Here is a 17,830-nt window from a genome sequence, read left to right as displayed (position 1 = left end):
GCTTCTTATATAGGAAAGAATACTACAGGAAAGCTCAAATGAAAGATACAGCTCATGAAGAGTTATGGCGGTGGCCAAGCATGTAGCTTGGTTACAAGGAGTGCACAGAGCTGTCCCTAATCACAGAAGGGACAAATGACAGCAGAGTATCACCTCATCCAGTGGCATCGCCCAGGCACCTCTGCTTCTCTGCACCCTCTCCAGAGCCTCCTCGCAACTATTTCTCTCCCAGGTCTTGTACCCACAGACTGTAAGTCAATTCTACCCCTGGAGGTGAAAGAGTCACCCTTGCATAGGGTAGGCTCTTTCCATCTCCTTTTTAAAGATATGGAGGCCCTCCCTGCTTTTTTGTTGTCTCTGAAAGAAAATTTAGCACATGCATTAACCAGGAACAAGATTGCCTTAGAGGTCGAAGACTCACTTGGGGATGGTCACCAACACACTGTATTTCTGTGCATCTCTACTCTACTCATCTCAGATAGGAAAATAAAAGAGAAAAAAAAAGCACTATTTTTCCAGAAAAAAATACAAAACCTAGAAAAAAGATGGAAAACCAAGTATTCTCCAACAGCTCTCATAAAATACATGAGTGGTCAAAACAGAAAAGTGATACATGCAGATTAAGTTTTAATTCTGCAAATTTTTTTGAAAAATAGATCATTTGATTCCAGTCATTTCAGTAGAACAGCCACAGGTAAATGAAACACAGATATTTTGAACTGGATCTTGAGAGCACAGCGCGTTCATATTACCATACCTGCAGTTGTATCACTCAAGAATGTGCCTCAAAAACAAAGGAGTAACTTCACATCACGTTGCTTTGGTCAACAACTACGAAAGCCGTGACACAGCAGCACAGACTTCAGCGCTGATAAATAAAGCAAACTGCTGCTTTCTGACTTCCTTTGAAAGATATGACAGCTGCGTATCCCCGAGATGTGACACTGTTTAGTAAGTGACTATTTTCTTGACTTCAGGTGAATAGGTAGACAGTAAAAATACAGCTTTAGCATTTAAAATATTCAAACTTGAAAGATTCTGTTAGATTAATAGATGTTGTCCAACTTGAAACGCAAAATCTAAGAGAAATGGTGGGATTATATTCAAAATGTTGGAGATACTGATTTTGCATTTTAGTTTTGTTATTAAATCTTTTCTGATGCCTTGTTCTTGCAGCAGCTTTTTGGTTTACACTTGCTAGCTTTTGAAGAAGTCCTTTAGACATTTTTTTTTGGATATCTGGAACTTAGATGATATTTGTGTTAATTATCTCCTTTCTATTTATGCTCCAGAATCTATTTTTCCTACTTATATTTGCTTGAAAACTTCTCCTCTCTTCCAACAAATACATACATGAGATAATTTCACCTTTTCTGATTATAATCTCAAAACCCTTTTGCAATGAAATTGGTTCATTTTTAAGCAAGTCAAATTAAATGATGTTGATGAGCATTTTTTAACCAAATGGGAAAACAGACAAACAAACAAACAAACAAACAAAACCACACCACTGTAACACAGACTACCAGCTCCTGGTATAACCAAATCCATGTACTCTGAATTCCCAGTGCGCTGGAAATTATAAACAGCCTTCTTCTGGTGACAGGATGAGAACTATCCATGCTGGAGCAAACCAGAATAGCAAGTTCTGACTCACCATTACTTTCCTGAATTTCCATTTCATTAATTTGACAGTTAATTCTAAACGAACCAGATCTCAAAGTAAAACCTGTATTAACATTACTGGACACTGCACAGCTTTCTTCAATTCACTTTTCTTACCATGATGTTGTTCTTGTGCAATTTAAGCTTCATTTAAAATTCTAAATCTTTTTAGAACCTAATTTCAGTCCATTACAGATTCTACCATTTTCCTGCAAATAAACTTATCCTGCTCAAAATTCTCCTGATCACAGAATTTTGTTCTTCCTCCTTTGCTATTTACCTAACACAATGCTTTCCCACTATTTGAGTTCAGGTAGAAATATTACTTCTGTTCCTTCTATTGAAAAAAGCTGGAATAACTCCATGAACAGTCTGACAAGGAACAGCAACTCTGAAGTTTGAGACAAGACAATGCGGATTTTAAGTCAGGTGTATGAGGATAAAAGCAGAATACTATAAGAGCTTCTGGCTAGAAGGTATAATAATAACAATGAATCGTGAATAAATGAAAACTTTTTAAAATGGAAGTTGTTGTACTTTCTTTCTTTTAAAAGTTACCACCCACTGGAATGAGAAAAAAAGAAAAAAGCTTACAGGTCATTGTTTTAGTGGACTGGAAAGGCCGGTCGTCTGCAGAAGGTAAGGATCTTCCCCTTCATTTCTAATTTATGCACCAGTTTATCACACTTGCAGCATATTTTCAATGTGAAAATACTTGACAGAGGTAGTCAGCTGATCCAGAAGCTGTTCAGCCTCATAATGCAGGATCAGCCTTTAAGGCACAAATACTGAACAACTCTGAAATGTAGCATCAGCTTGTCTGAAACACAACAGTTGAGACTAAAAGGTTTTCAGCTTTAGCAGCTCTTTCTGAGCTCCTTATTGGTCTCCAACATTAAATAAATAAACAAACAAGTAAATAAACAACCTATTTTTATGCATGTAGGGCTTTCTATTTTTTTAAAGAGGGGTTCATAATCAGTCAGACATTTGAGACTCATTTCTCCTGATGTCAAACCAAAAAAGAACTTAAATAGCTACATCCAGCCAGGAAAGGAAGGAAAAGAAAGAACACTAAAGCCTTTAAGATCACAAAAACTTATCAAAAAACCTCACAAAATTTATAGAATATCAGTTGACAGGTCACTTTCAAGGACTCCCATAATCTTTTGAAATCTATCTGTTTGATGGTGTAAGTCACCTCACCTCTTTCCCAGAATACGATCCATACACCCTGAGTTTAGGGGCTCTGCTAACTGAGGAATGTAAAGTGTGTGACATGCTAAAAAACACTTTTAATTTAGAAAGATCCCTGCTGCAACTTTCTGTTCTCCATCAGTATGAAGATCTGCTCACGTCAGTGCAAAGGCAGTATGTGGGGGAAACAGGATATCAGAATGGTCTACCATTTGTACGTAAGAAAATACTTCAGAGGTGGCATTCAAAAATTATTCAAGCCTGGCTTCCATATGAAATCCACAGTAAAACTCCCATCTGCTTTCACCAAAACCAAATTAGGGTATTACTGCCTGAATTTGAACATTCCTGTGAAGAAAAAAATTGTAATAGAAAAAAAAATAATTAAAATTTGAAATATTTTGGTCTGTCCAAAGGGTAAATACTGCATTCTACTACAGCAAAAACAATTATGCACTAAAAGCGGGAATTAAAAATACTTCTTTTGAAAGAGTCAGTAAGGCTCTCCCAAAGGCGAATTTCCAGTAAGCTTGGACACCAGAAAGGTGTACAACTTTGGTAGAGCTACTGATATAATGTTATGCTGTCAAAATATGTAACTAAGTACGTGGTAATTTATTTGTTTCAGCATAGAGGAAAACACATTTACTTCAGAAGAAAGAGGCAAGAAACATCAGCTGATAGCTGTTTCAAAGAGTATGTAAAGTCAAACAAAGTGCTTCCATTTCTTTCAGAATGCATTGCTTTGATGTTGTCGAGCCTAACTTACTTTTGCTGCTTATCTTCATCTCAAGCTTGGCTAAGTAAGGCATTTTACAAAGAGATGGTAACTTTTCAAAGGGACACGCAGTCTTACAGGACTTCTCCAGTGACTAACAGACTGAGTTGGCTCTGCTGCTCAGCCCCACATCTGAAACTACTTTTTTGGATGACATTCAATCTGCTGCACATTTTAACTCACACAGAAAAAGCCATCCTGCCATTCTAAATGATTCAGAGGTGAATTCTGCTAATCTTATGCTGAGTAATATATTATAGTAGGATTAGTCTCACAGAAACATGCTCTTTGTGGCTCAAGAGAGAGGACATTTAACCTTAGGCAAAATATTAAAAAACCCTATTAACATGTTTCACAAAGGATGTGTGACTCTTCTGCAGCAACCCAGTGCTGGCACTGGCCTCTCTGGGTGGGGGGTGCTATCTGTGGTGTTTTATTGTAGCCTGGTACAGTTTCTACCTTCTGAGAATATGTCAAAATTGTTTTTTTCTAAGAAACGAGCAATGAGCAATACAATTCTGGCCTGAAAAAATAGTTGTATTAAAAAATCGCCAAACTTTCAGGTAATAAAAATATAATTGAAAAAAATAGAAAAAGTAATGCAATCCCATGAATAACAATGGCAAGATGTAGTCAGGCTGTTCTAAGTCCGGCTGTTACGTCCATTAGTTTTACCTAACTGCTATGGCAGAAACCAGACTCTCTTGCCTTGGAGAGCTCAGGCCATTTTACCGCACCACCTCTAGTGACAGGGTGTGTTGGAGGGGGTTTACAGATCAGTGGTCGCTCCTATGACAACAATATAAATGTTTGAAACAGACTGACTGAAATCAAACAGGGAAGAGACATCAATGAAAATCCTCCATGTTGTCATTAACTCACTTGAGAAGGGAAACAGATGTGGTGGCACTTAGATGTGACTAAACAACAAACTGAGGCTGAATCACAAGCTCAAAAAAAGCTCACTTAGTGAGGCTCAAACCCCAGTTTTCAAGAGAGGTCTACCTCAAACGAAATGACCCTGATGCTTGGAGTACAAAATCTGAGCCTTAAGGCTGAATTTGGCCAAATGAATTCTGTTTTTCTCATGGGTGTCTCCAGAATCCCTAGATCCAGTCACTGAAACACGGAATGCATTTGAAAGCCTAATCCATCTTCTGTGTTTTCAGAGGCCTCTTTGTAATCATCTTGTTTATGCTTTTGAGTCCCCATCAGAGTAAATCTGCTAACAGATGACGCATTTAAATCCAACAGCTGTTGTGTTTGGGTCTTGACTGCCAAGACAATTGTCTTCAGCAAATTTATTTATTTGCTTTTGTCTGTGGTGGATGCCTTACTACAACTCTTCTCTGTTAGACACTTGGGACTTTGTCTGTCTCCTGGATGCATTAGGATTTAACTACTTGCCAAGTAAAAAAATCTCAATGTGTCTCCTTACAGGCTGCCTTTAAAAAGAAGGCAACATGACAACTGCAGATGCTGTTACCTTTTATTATAACTTCTCAGCCATTGATCCCAATGAAAACGGAATTGAGAATTTTTACACATTTATAAGTATCTTTCTGCCCTGTATGTATTCATTTGTTTTTATCTTAGGGCTAGCAGGAAATGCTCTGGTCTTCATCATACTAGTCTTCTATGAGAAACTGAAGACACTGACAGATATATTTTTGTTGAACTTGGCTATAGCTGACTGGATCTTCCTTTGGACACTGCCATTCTGGGCATATTCTGCTGCTCAGGAGTGGATTTTTGGCACTGTGGCATGTCGTATTATACGGGGCCTGTACAATCTGAACTTGTACACTTCAATGTTAACTCTAACGTCTATTACCTTTGACAGGCTTATTGCTATTACTTTTGCCACCAAAGCACATATGTGTCAAACCAAACGAATGAAATGGGGCAAATTAATCTGCGGCTTGATCTGGGTGATTTCACTCGCATTTGCCACACCACAGCTTATTTTTAGTGATGTGTTTACTATTGATAAGGCAATATGCCTGGAAAAATACCCAAACCACCACACAGAATTGGTTCTTGAAGTTATTCAAGTGACCCTTGGCTACTTTATTCCCATGCTAACCATGATCATCTGCTACTCCCTAATTATTAAAACCTTACTGCATGCCAGGAATTTCCAAAGGAACAAATCTCTCAAAAAAATATTTTCTGTAGTTGTTATATTTATTCTTACTCAGTCACCCTACACTTTCTTGAGACTGATGAAGATCATAGACTGGAGATTTAACTTGGACAGCAACTTTGACTACGCAATTGTTATAACAGAAGCTCTTGCTTATTTCCACGGCTGTCTTAACCCTGTTATGTATTTCTTCATGGGGGTGAAATTCAGGAAGAACTTCCAGAAAATTATTAAAAACTCAAGATGCTTTAAACAGCAAGTTACTGTTAAACAGTGGCACACCACTGAAGAGGAAGGCTCTAGAACTTGTACTGTCTCAAATAATGCAGATGCAACAAGCATGTACCCTCTATAAAACTGTCCAGAGTACATGGCAAGTATTTACAGCTTTTTTTTGATTATTATTTTATTTTTTAAAACTGAGATAGGCAGCCTCCTTGAAGGAGGAAATACTGTCCCATTAGTAAGGACACTGCAATCTGCTTTAAGCCAGCATAACTGAAAGCATCACACTTCACTGTTTCCTGCTTTTCCTGGTCAGAGCTGACCCTAATGCAAAGCTGAGAATTGAGTTAACTGTGCAGAAGTTTCCCAAAGGTAGTGGACACAGTAAGACAAAACTCACTTCTTCTCGACGTGAAGCCAACTTGGACCTCATGATTCCAGAGGGCCTGGAGACATTTACCAAACCTCTTGCCTGCTGATCTTCCAGGAAAGATGTTTGTTAACAAAAGCATTTAAGATATTTTGTTTCAAAGATGTTATGGATTTTAGTTCATCTGATTCATTTAATGAAAATTCTTGGATTAAACACACATACATATTCATGATGTGTTTCATGTACGATTTTTTTTTGGGGGGGGTGGTATTTTTCCATTCGGGAGAAGGCCTCCACACACACTCCTTTTCCTTTAGCGGTCACCTAAAATTTTGGTAGTAAAACAGCATATTCATCTACCTTCCATCAAATATCAGGTCTGTGATCTGAACCTCCCATACACATCCGTGTGTTTCATTTCTGATAAAAGATGACCGGGCCCTCTGTCAACACAAGGAACATCATACTGCACCTCAGCTCTAACACTGAACAGTGTTTCCTTAGACACAAAATCTCACACCCTAATTCCCACACATTCTTTGCTGCTTGACATTGTTCCAGTTTGTTTTTCCTGTCATCCCCCTGGCATCCTGGTTCCCTTGCCATGAAACTATGGATTCCTCGATTCCTCTCCTTCTTTGTCCCCTCAATCCCTACTTTCCACTTTTGGCCTTTTCACTTCCCAGTGAGAGGCAAAAAGATAGACAGAGAGCAGTGCAGACTTGGGGAGAAAGCATGCAAAAGCTTTTGAAGAGTAGCTGAGCAGGGGTGGAGACTGAAACAGGGAAAAACAAGAAGGGATGTTGGAGAGGAGCTGCTGTGGCTTGTCTGTAATGAAGTCAGGGATGGGTCCAGCTCAAAGGCATCAAGTCCTTTGCCTTATAGCTTTGAAACACGAGTTTTGACCTGTTTCAAACCATTCTGGCAGTAACCATTCTCATTCTGGATGCTCCTTTTCTCCTCATTAACACTCAGTCCCTTCTACCAGACTGCTGCAACCCAGTGGCACCTGACCTTTATCAGCACCATCGCGTCCATGTCACCTTCACTTAGAAAACAGCTCTTAGGCAATCCCTTCCTTTCTACATAGTCTCTTGTTTCTTACACGCTAAAATGGTGCAGAATCCTCAAAAACAAAACTAGGAGGGAACTATGTGGCAAGTAAAGCTGCTATCTCAACACGCAGCTCCAGGGAAGGCTTTGCCAGCAGAGGGTGGCAAGAGGTGCTCCTGTCCCCGTTCTTCTCAGCTGGTTCTGCCCAAGGCGTTCAGACTGTATGCAGTTACCCCTTCTGGCTATGCTGGCACCCTGCACAGTCACACGAGCCGTAATTAGGTCAGGAAAAAATGTTATGAGTCATTAAGAAAGAATCCAAAACAAAGCAACCACATTGCAAATAGGCTGAGATGTCCTTTCTACAACATGCAGTACCAAGGTGTGAACAAACTCATTGTAACCACACCACGGTAGTGGTATTTTTAAAAAACACTGTCTATGGTCTTGATTCTGCTACTCCAGCGTTGATTATTTCAATAATCCAGCATGTTATTTCAGTAATATGTTGGAAAGGAAACAGAGTGAATTGGTTTACTCTGGGGACTTTGACCAAGTGCTATACATTATCCTGACCCGTGTTTTAAGACACAATCTGCAGCTGTGAACACTTAGAAATAAAAGAGTTTAAAATACAACACTTCAAAAGAGAACCCATGAGCCTCGAAGAAGTAGGATCTACCACAACAGTACAACTTATCTCAGCTTCTCACATTACATTTTCAATCAGGTTGCTCCAAATTTACATAACAGAACCAGAAGTGTGAAACAATTGCGCAACTGCTCACTGTAAGGAGATCTGCCTCAAGGCCAGTCAGAGTTATGTTGGTAGCCATGCCTCTTGCCTTGCCACACACCTGTGCAGCTCATGAACAAGATGAGTTTTATTTGGTTCTGAACTGACTTGTGTCAATAAAGACAGTTTCTCAAAATTTGCTGTTAAGAAATAATGCTACTGTAGTTATTTCATGTCATTTCAAGGGAAAAAATACAGCTGCAGGGCTCAGTAAACAGAACAAGTTAAAACGAGAACAGCACCATAAAAAGCAAAAGGGAAACAAATAGAAAAGAAGGCATCTTTTAAGACAATTCACTGCACCAGCTCCCATTTCCAGTTCAGGAAGGACTTGAACCCAGAAAAACGTAAGGTCATTGCCAAAACCTGATGCAGACACACAGAGAGAGTACAGACATAAGAAACTCTGTCAACAGAGCATGCCTATTGCAAACCTTCTCTCAGTCAGTTTGGACCAGCCAGTCTCCCTTCTCTCACCTCCCTTGTCTCCTTCCCTTTTATAGCTGTTACAATTAACTTAAATCTCTGGAAAAAAAAAAAAAAAAAAAAAAAAAAAAAAGTATAGCTTTGACTACTTTCAGCAGAATCTTGATACAAAGTCTGGCCTGGTAACTTGTTTATTTGTATGCAACCCTCAAACATGGGTCCCACAAGCACAATCTTGGATTCTTTGCATCTTCTCCAGGCACAACATCAAAGCAAATTCTACCTCATATATTTGACTTCATGCAAAGAGAACATTATTGGGATGATGGTGGGTAATTATTTATACTTCAAGACTACCTTAAGTCTACAAATAGGAATGAGGCCCCATTTATCTGGACACTCTGAAAAAAAATCAAAGGTCAAGGTGGTCCACCTGTTCAGTATGGCCAAGAAATCTACAGTACTGAAATCAGTAGCTCAGAAAGTCCCTGGCCTGCAGATCCTTGGCAGGTGGGAGAAAACAGACTGGGAAATTATCAGTACATCTGCTATGGGCTGCTGTCAAAGACAGGAGAGAGGGTTAGCTGAACCTTTGTTTAGGTTCATTATAGTGGCTGATGCTGCCTTATCTGCTCATGTCCTGTAAACTTGGGCTTTGGGTACCTGTAAACTCTTCACCACAAATAAAGTGAGAAAACTTCTGGGCTCTCATAGTCAATGCAGTTCTCTTCTTTTTCTCTTCAGCACACACCACAGGTGCCACACAATCATCAGACTCACGTATCAGTTTTTGCATCTCTCCCGTAACACAAAACCACACAATCATCACAAGATGCTTAAGCAATCCACTATGTAAGAAGGCCATCCTGCTACTAAGTCAGTGTTCGTGCTCCTGAGACCTTCCAAATGTCCCAAATGGTGCAGGGGTGGGCAGGTGTAGTCTGCATTCTCCGCAAAGTATGTCTCAAGCCCAAAGTATAATGATACTACGAGCCTCCCCACTGCTCATAATACTAATAAAACTGAAGGATTAAACACTATTTCCTAGCTTTTCTGACTATAATTTGTGAACAACGGGAGATGGGCAGCCTTCATAAATTTGCTTGATGCAAGTAGCATGTTGCATGGGAGCCCTTCAAGAATAGTCTTCCAGTGTTAGTGGCAATCCTTCCTTTCATCCTGAATACTCTGTGGGACAAGAAGAACCCAGTCCAGTGCCAAATTGAAAAAAAACAGTCACAGACACTCATTTCTTCTCTCCTACTTGTATTCTCCAGAACTAACTCGCTAGTGACGCCTCTTCTGGCAATAGCATGAAATCTCACAGGTCTCTAATTCAGAAAAGTTGCACATTACACATTTTTTTTATCTTCTTAAAAACAGACTATCAAAGAGACAAAACCCCTCCACTACAAACTGTACCTTTGCAAAGCAAATGTACTACTAACTTCACAAGAGCACTGTGAAGTTCAGTTCATTCATGTCTGCCCAACGTGTGGTGAACATGAATGTATTGTCAGTGTGGATGGTATACAAAACTGGTGGAATACATAGAACTTACTTACCAAGAAATAAAAGTGAAGATTTTTAAAAGGTTGCTTTCTAAATAAACAACTCTGTACATTCTGCTTCTACTAAATAGCAAGTCACTGTGGTTTATGCCGGAAATGGCTCTGCTAGGGGCAAAAAAGTCTAGCTCTGCTTTCTCAGCAGCAAACTGGTTACTCTGTGGCTATTCACTGTTTAGCATTTAGATTTATCACACTGATTTTTCTGCTCAGAAGCAAAAGAAGTACAAACTTAGGTGAAAATGCTCTTTTTTATTTCCTTTCTCAAATATATAAAAGTTGCAGCTTTTTCAACAAAAAAGTATTAGCAAAAATGTTCATTTTTGAAAGATAACGTATTTTACAAAATTGAATTTTTCAAGAATACTTGAAGATATTTGAATGATAGCAAAACAACACTTTATATAAGCATGGATATGCATCAAGCTATAGTACTACTATATAGTTTTCAAACCAAATACTTAGCCTTAGCTCTTCTTCATTGTGATTGAAACCTGCATTTAATCTCATTTTCTTATGGAAAAGAAGAACTTATGCCAGATTTAACCATGCATTTCTAGTTCTTTTCCTTTTCTCTAAGCTGTATCTTTAAAGTAGTAAGGAATCCTACACAGAAAGACCACTTATTTTATACTCAGTTCAATGAAATGTGTCACAGAAAATGACAGATCTTTCCTTATTTTCCCCCCACGCCCCCAATTCTCTTGATATAAAGTAATGGTAACTTTGATAGACAGTATCATTTAGCCCCTACTGTAAATTAAGTGTGAATGACCAGTGATCCATTTGGGCCTACAAATTGATTTTAACAGTGACAGCTGGCCTGTGACAGCACAGAACTGGGACTATTCCTCTGTGCTGTGGAGAAGCAGGTAGAGCGCAATGACAGACCTGTTTGGATTTACTAGATTTGATGCTGACTGTGCAAATGGGTCAAAATTATCTTGTGTTGGTCTACTGAACATGTGGCTGGGAACAGAAGTGTCCTCTCCCTATGCAGGGGTTGGCTACCTCCACTGAATGGCAAAAAAACCAACCTCCAACCAAAATCCAGAAGAGTCCCCTCTCCATGAAACAGTGTTTACTCACAGATCTGTCACACTTTGATCCAGAGAGTCCCTCTCCATCTGACTTTCATTGTGGAGTGAGTCTGATTCTTGTACTTGGCACAACTCCTCATCAGTGATTATATCAAATGCTGCATCATCTGGTGGTTTAGAGGCATCACTTGCAACTGTGCCATAAAAGGACATGAAAAGAAACAGTAATATTAAGTAGTTGTATGTAAAACAAACAAACAAGCAAAACTGTTAAGGGGGATGACTGGGCCATTCCTCTATCTTTACAGAAGCATTAGGTAACTACCAAGAACCAATTGAAATCCTCAAGCTGACTGACACCCATTTAACATACATGCAGATTTCTGTCAATACCAATTAAATACTGAGATGGGACCAATATCATCCTGAAAACACTCTATGAACATGCAGGCCCTTGGAGATGGAGCTGACCACGTGGTTTCTTGGAGAACATCTAAGAACCCTACTTCTCAGCGGCAAGCAAAAACCACACTAACCAAAAGCCCTCTCTTCTGGTGACAGTGGTGATTCCAATGAACCTGGGGATCCTTCCTGGTTGGCACTGGATCCAGAATCATCTGCATTGTCCACGATCACTCTGGGCTTACTAAAGCAAGCTTTGCAGCAACGTTCCTTCTTCCCACCGGGTTTTGTCACCATGTAGTTGTTGCAGCAATAGTAGCAGAAAATGCGACCACACATTCTAGAAATGATTAAAAACCAAAGGTGTTAGAATGGTACCACATAAAGGTAGAACAAAATTAATGGCACAGACCGGGGCTTTGTCATAATGGTCTTGCTGCTTGGAAAAGCCCAAATGCCACATCCATGACAAAACTCATGCTGCAGACTGAGTTTTGAGAATGCTTTCTGAGGTGAAGCAAGTTTTCTTGACAAATCGAGGGCAGAAACGCACATTCAATTTTGCTGCCTTAAGCCAGAAAAAAAACATAAAAATACTACAAAAAATTACATTTAAAAATAAATACCCACAGTTATGCAATGCAGATAAAAAATGCATATATGAAGTACATATGAAACAACTGCCCTTAATCATATTAGAAAGGCCAAATCTCATGCTCGGATAGAGTAGAAATCTATATAGTTTTAAGGAGTGTAAGAACATGTCTGTATGTCTCTACTTGGTCAACAACCCCCTCTCCTTCATACAGAGAAGAAGAGACAATATTGGACATACAATATTGCACATTCATCCCTCCTGCCCTCCCTGTTCTGCAATCCATCAGCATTAAACCTGTCAACTACTTTTTAATGAACATATTAGGATTTTCACGAAGAAAAGCAGCCAGCAGGGATGACTGTCATTTATGAAGTCTTGGTGACTTTGTTTTTCAAAATCATTTAACTCTTTAATAGGTACTGGTAAAACACCAGGAGGTTTCACAGGTTTTAGTAGAAATGAGTAATTTGAAACTTCTTATTGGAAATGACTTAACTATTCAGTAATCACTACCGAATGTTCCTTTATTAATATGCAATTGAAACAGTCCCAGTCCTACACACCTTAGATGATGAATCAGGTTGTGAGGATAAAGAATAGTAAAGAGCAAAAACAAGCATAGCACTGAGACCCTGAAATGTATCAACTTAAATATATTTGAATAAATCTAGATCAGGTAACTTACAGCTCCAGGCTAGCTGTATAGGAAATAATTTAAATAATTTAATATGAACTTTTTTTTATAAGATTCCTATCCAATTGGTAATTATCTCTGAATGTGTCTAGTGTAAGTAATCAAATTCATAATTGCACAGCATGTTGGATTTGTACTGGAATACTTTTATCACAATGCAAAACCACCTTACTGAACGTTATTTACAGCATGCACAGAGCAGTGCATAATAAATATATTAAAAACACAGTCCTTCCAGCCCTGTGAAATATTAAAAACACTGAATGTTGTTCATAAGAACAGATTAAGTTTCACAGTGGGTGAGATAAATGTCCATCTAGTCAGTAATTCTGACAATGGTCAGCAGCAGCAAGTAGTCAGTAGTCAGTTTGAGAAAAGATTATAAGATATACTGTATGTAGGGTATGATTATCTTTGCTTCCAGATATCAGAAACTGATAGACTCTCCAAGTCAAAGCTTGCATCTAGATCTTTGTCTTAACATGTCAAGAGACACTTCCATTATAATGTCTCTTATCCCTTTGTGAACACATGTTCTTTCAGGCTCTACAACGTCTTCCATCTATGATTTTGACAAATGAATTATGAATTTTAAAAAGCATTTCATCTGTGTCAACAATCATACTGGCTTTTGCTTTTGAACAGCGTAAGAGTTCAACAAACTGACCTGCAGTGGTGTCGACGCACCATCCATGAGAACTCCCTCTGGCAGTCCAGGCAATGGTTAACCTCTGTGTCCCCCTGCCACCTTTGCTCTGCACTAAGCTTCTGCTGGAACTCGAGAGCATCTGATTTTTGCCACAAAGCATCCTTATCTCTACAGAGAGACAGTTAGAGAAATTAAAATCATACAAATTATCAGTGTTTACTGTTAGCCAACCTCAATTCGAATGCTGGTGAAAGCTTCATCACCAAAAACAGCTTTTCTGTAACTTCTGGAGAGCTTTCAGGAATAAAGATAGATCAAGAAACCTACTGAAATACATGGGAAGCGGGGGAGAAAAATGCATGCCATGCAGAGAACTACACATTTTTGCAAACAAGACAGGTAATTAAAGAGATCATATTGGGTATTATATTTTTGACTGCATTAAAGAAATGCAGAATTTCAGCTGCTTATGAACTTGGCCATTACCTTCATCATCAAATCAGGAAAACAAGAGTGAAACATTTAGGCAGTACCCCTTAAAATCCTAAACTAGGGTTTTAATTTCTGTTTGCTATTTGTTTTGATGCCAACCTGATAAGTTCTATTAAGCGTTCTTCAAGGAACTGTTTTGTTCTTGTCAGGTCATCCAGCTCAGCAAACAATTTCTGGTCACTGCTGTCTTTGTCTGCTGCCACCTTGCTGAGCTTCTCACTGTAATCCAGCGCCTGCTCTCTTGCTTCATCAGCTTCCTTTTGGGTCCTGATCAAATACAAAGGCAATTAAAAATCTTTTTTAGTTCATATGCATTCAAGTCTTCCCCATCTAATAAAGGGGTCCTCCATTTTAGAAGCACATAGTTTCAGTGAAATTGTTCTCAGTGTGCATATTTTTTAAAGCCAGAATTTCTCCAGCTTTCTGCATCACTGACAGTGCACACAGATCTGTTATCCAGTGAAAACTGTTAGCCATCAGCAATTTCTAGGATGCCCTGCTTGTAGCAAAGCTTATGATGGCTGCCACATTGGGAAAAAAAATAGTGTTCTTTGAAGCTATAATCATTAGAACCTGCAAGCTGAGCTAAACAGGCAAAGCCCTATAGCCACAGGTTGCCCAGTATTTGCAGGTTGCACTCGGAAGGGCCATTTAACACCTACTTCTCTATAGCCTTCATGTTTACACAAGGGAAGCAAACCAGTTTCTCAGTATAGTCTTCTAATACAGACAAAATTCAAAATCTAAAGGTTATGACAATTCATTTCACTGCATAGTCAGTGGAAAGAAGAGCCCCCAGAAAGCTTCACAGAATGTAGGTCATGGCTTGATGATATAGTAAGTTCAGTACTTAGTCCTAGCAATGGATCAAAACTGTTACAGCAACACAACGCAGTGGGCTGAGCTGGTCTGAACACTCAGTCAACTCAGCTGAATTCAAATATTTTGATGAGTTTTGTACTGACAGATTCTATCATAGAACAAGAATCACCAGTCTTCCCACAAAGACAGATGATATCAGCATAACAGTGTAAAAATACATAGGCTTTGGTTAACCCATCAGTATTCTGTGTGTCCAAGCTAAGATCTATTTTGGACTGCCAGATAACACACGCCACACAGGACCAAAATTACAGACCTTGGAAACATAGCCCCTGTTAGATGCTTAAAACTGCCGAGAAACCTGCCAAAATAAGCTATGCAGGATGTGGTCCCATTTAAATAATTCTTACTGTGTCCCTGAAACATCATGGACAGGAGAGAAAAACAAACCATAAGAGAGTGCAAATTTTCCAATCCTTATTAAAAAAAAGAAACAATACTGGTATTTTAATTTTGTGACTAAGCTATAAGATAAAAGAAGTTTATGAAATGTCTTACAGTTTCATAAAGGAAGAGAGATAATGAATTTACGTCATCAGCCGAATTAACGAAGTATTAAAACCTAAACCTTGCATTCATGTGTGCTGTATAATTTACATACTTCTTGTCTTAAATGTCAATCTGATATTCCCCACCAGTGTCCATGCACTACTTCCCCTATATAAACCCTGGGGTAAATGCCACTTCATATACCACAGCAATTTTCAGCCCCATCAGCCCCGCTTGGCTTTCAATTAACAATTTGCATAAAAGAACCCAAACTCGCACCTTTCCAAGAGTTCTCTCAAAGACGTCACCTCCTCTTCCTTCTGCAGCCGAGCAGATTCTGATTCAGACAGCTGCTCTCTTACTTCATCCAGCTTTCTAGACAAACTTGTGTTCTCAGCCTAGAGAAATATTTTACTATATTTACTTACACGTAAAAACAACACTTTACCAAGCATTGGACAAATACCAAGACAACTAAACAATGCTTTAAAGGAGTCGGTTAAAGCCATACCATCAATTAAGGTATTATTGTATAAGCAGACACGAACTATCGGTACACTAGTGATTGATTATTTCTGTCACATTGAATAAGGGATAAACTTGAAAGTAAGACAGTATTAACCACAACCTGTAATTCTTATTATTCTGTCATTTAAGCTTTTGTCTCTGTATTAAGGAAAATCTCTCAAAGATAATGGTGAAAGAATAAGCCATTACTCATTTTTTTCACCACCTAAAAGTTTCAAAAGAGAAGAAATAAAAATGAGGAAAATGCTTAGTTTTTGTCCTGTTCATATGTGGAACATTAAAAACAATAGAAACAAAAACTTCTTTCTCAGCTAGCCTCTGCAGGCAAATCTGCCAAACTGAGTCCTCAAGGCACTGAGGCCTCTAAAATTTCATGTACATCTGCTAGCAGGCAGGGCCAGGTTCAATAACCTTAACTTTCTTTTTTCCTGATCCCTTACTAACACCTCAGTACAACTCCCCTAACTCAACCATTAGATAAATTCATTACAGAAATCCTGTTTTTTTCCAGTTAGGTTATTTCTCAGCAGTATCAGTTCTCTGATTCAGTGACCCTAGCAACCTTAAAATAGTTGGATCCAAAAGTGTGGCTGTGTGGAGTGAGCCTGCAGAGCATAAGACAGACACCTTTCAAACCTGTACCCCCCATTTAAGAAATGTATACATATCCATGTCTTGGATGAAACCTGACTAGTTTAAAAGCAGGACAAGTCTGAAGTACTTCTGATAATCTCTGTTTCAGTGGCTAACTTTAGGCTGCCAAGTATTTTTGCTGCAGCATCTGTATTTGTTCAAGGGCATTCTTAGACTCACAGCCATTCATCAGAAATGCTGCCTTCCTTCTCCCTTATAACAAACACTAATGCCAGCAGACACGTACATCTCTGTCTTTTAATCAGATCGAGCACCTACTTGTAAATCTGCAATCTCTTCCTCAGCAGCATGCTGTTGTCGCTTCTGCTCCTCAAGTTGCTCTCTTACTTTCTCACATTCTTCACTGGCAGCCTAGCAAAAAGATTGAGCCAGAAGTTAGCATTTGTCTAGCTGCCCCCATTTCACCTACAAAATTCCCAATTATGAATCACGAGTGCTCTTACTGCCATGCATGGGATAAACGCAGCATCACTATCAGGCTCATGAAAGACAGCTAGAGACACCTAACTCATACTTTCAAGAACCTTCTGATGTCGTAGACTAGCTGTGTTTTACAGTTACTTGCTATGCGTATTACAGCTGTCAACAAAAAGAAGGCTCAGTTTGCTTTCCCTCAAAAGGGTGAGGTAGCCTAAATCATACGGAAGTCTAAGAAGTGTTTATGAAAAGGAAACATAAATGAACGCACACTATTTCTTCAAACTCATTGGATTTCTGGACACCACCGGTGTCACAAACCTCTGATTAGCTGCCAGTCTTAGATGCCATCTCTGAATGGCAGAACAAGAATAAATTATTTAGTGTTTAGGCATGCCATTTCACGTATACAGGGTTGATTCATGTTTTTATGGAAGCGAAACTTTGGTCTTCTTGGCTGCAACCTTGAGCAGCTGAACACAAAAGCACATGACGGAATTATTTGTAATAGTATCCAATGTCAGTCTAACTTTGTTTCATCAAAATCAGTTTTCAGGAGAAGCAGAGTTAAGGGTGTAGGGAACACTGTTCCTACCAAAATAAATAAATAAATAAATATGTGTGTATATATATATATATATATATATATCACAACTGTAACCTCAGGGGACAGTTAAAGAAGATACTACCCTCAACGCCAATGTAAGAAATCATCACCTGCTCCACTACTGGCTGGCTTTTCCATATCACATGGCCCC

At 38.9% G+C, this 17,830-nt stretch overlaps 2 protein-coding genes across 6 annotated transcripts in view; one reads left to right on the top strand and one right to left on the bottom strand.

Moving 5' to 3' along the window:
• FYCO1 (FYVE and coiled-coil domain autophagy adaptor 1) overlaps positions 1-17,830 on the bottom strand; it is a 53,196-nt gene that overhangs the window by 13,531 nt on the left and 21,835 nt on the right. For all 5 annotated transcript variants that reach the window (XM_040548418.1, XM_040548419.1, XM_040548421.1 and 2 more), the window contains exons 9-14: positions 16,914-17,006; positions 15,753-15,871; positions 14,202-14,369; positions 13,629-13,778; positions 11,804-12,009; positions 11,317-11,461 (exon numbers count right to left, since the gene is read on the bottom strand). In XM_040548418.1, the coding sequence (XP_040404352.1) occupies positions 11,317-11,461; positions 11,804-12,009; positions 13,629-13,778; positions 14,202-14,369; positions 15,753-15,871; positions 16,914-17,006 (881 nt within the window). The remainder of the gene's footprint in view (positions 1-11,316; positions 11,462-11,803; positions 12,010-13,628; positions 13,779-14,201; positions 14,370-15,752; positions 15,872-16,913; positions 17,007-17,830) is intronic.
• On the top strand, positions 771-6,618 carry CXCR6 (C-X-C motif chemokine receptor 6). The gene is made up of 4 exons (XM_040548463.1): positions 771-951; positions 2,220-2,304; positions 3,491-3,558; positions 5,081-6,618. Exon 4 carries the CDS (start codon positions 5,104-5,106, stop codon positions 6,139-6,141), a length of 1,038 nt encoding a protein of 345 aa, XP_040404397.1. The 5' UTR covers positions 771-951; positions 2,220-2,304; positions 3,491-3,558; positions 5,081-5,103; the 3' UTR covers positions 6,142-6,618.

This window comes from Cygnus olor, chromosome 2 (assembly GCF_009769625.2).
Source record: "Cygnus olor isolate bCygOlo1 chromosome 2, bCygOlo1.pri.v2, whole genome shotgun sequence".
NCBI lineage: Eukaryota > Metazoa > Chordata > Aves > Anseriformes > Anatidae > Cygnus > Cygnus olor.
Note: the sequence above shows the minus strand (reverse complement) of the source record. Positions and strands in the feature narration are given on the sequence as shown.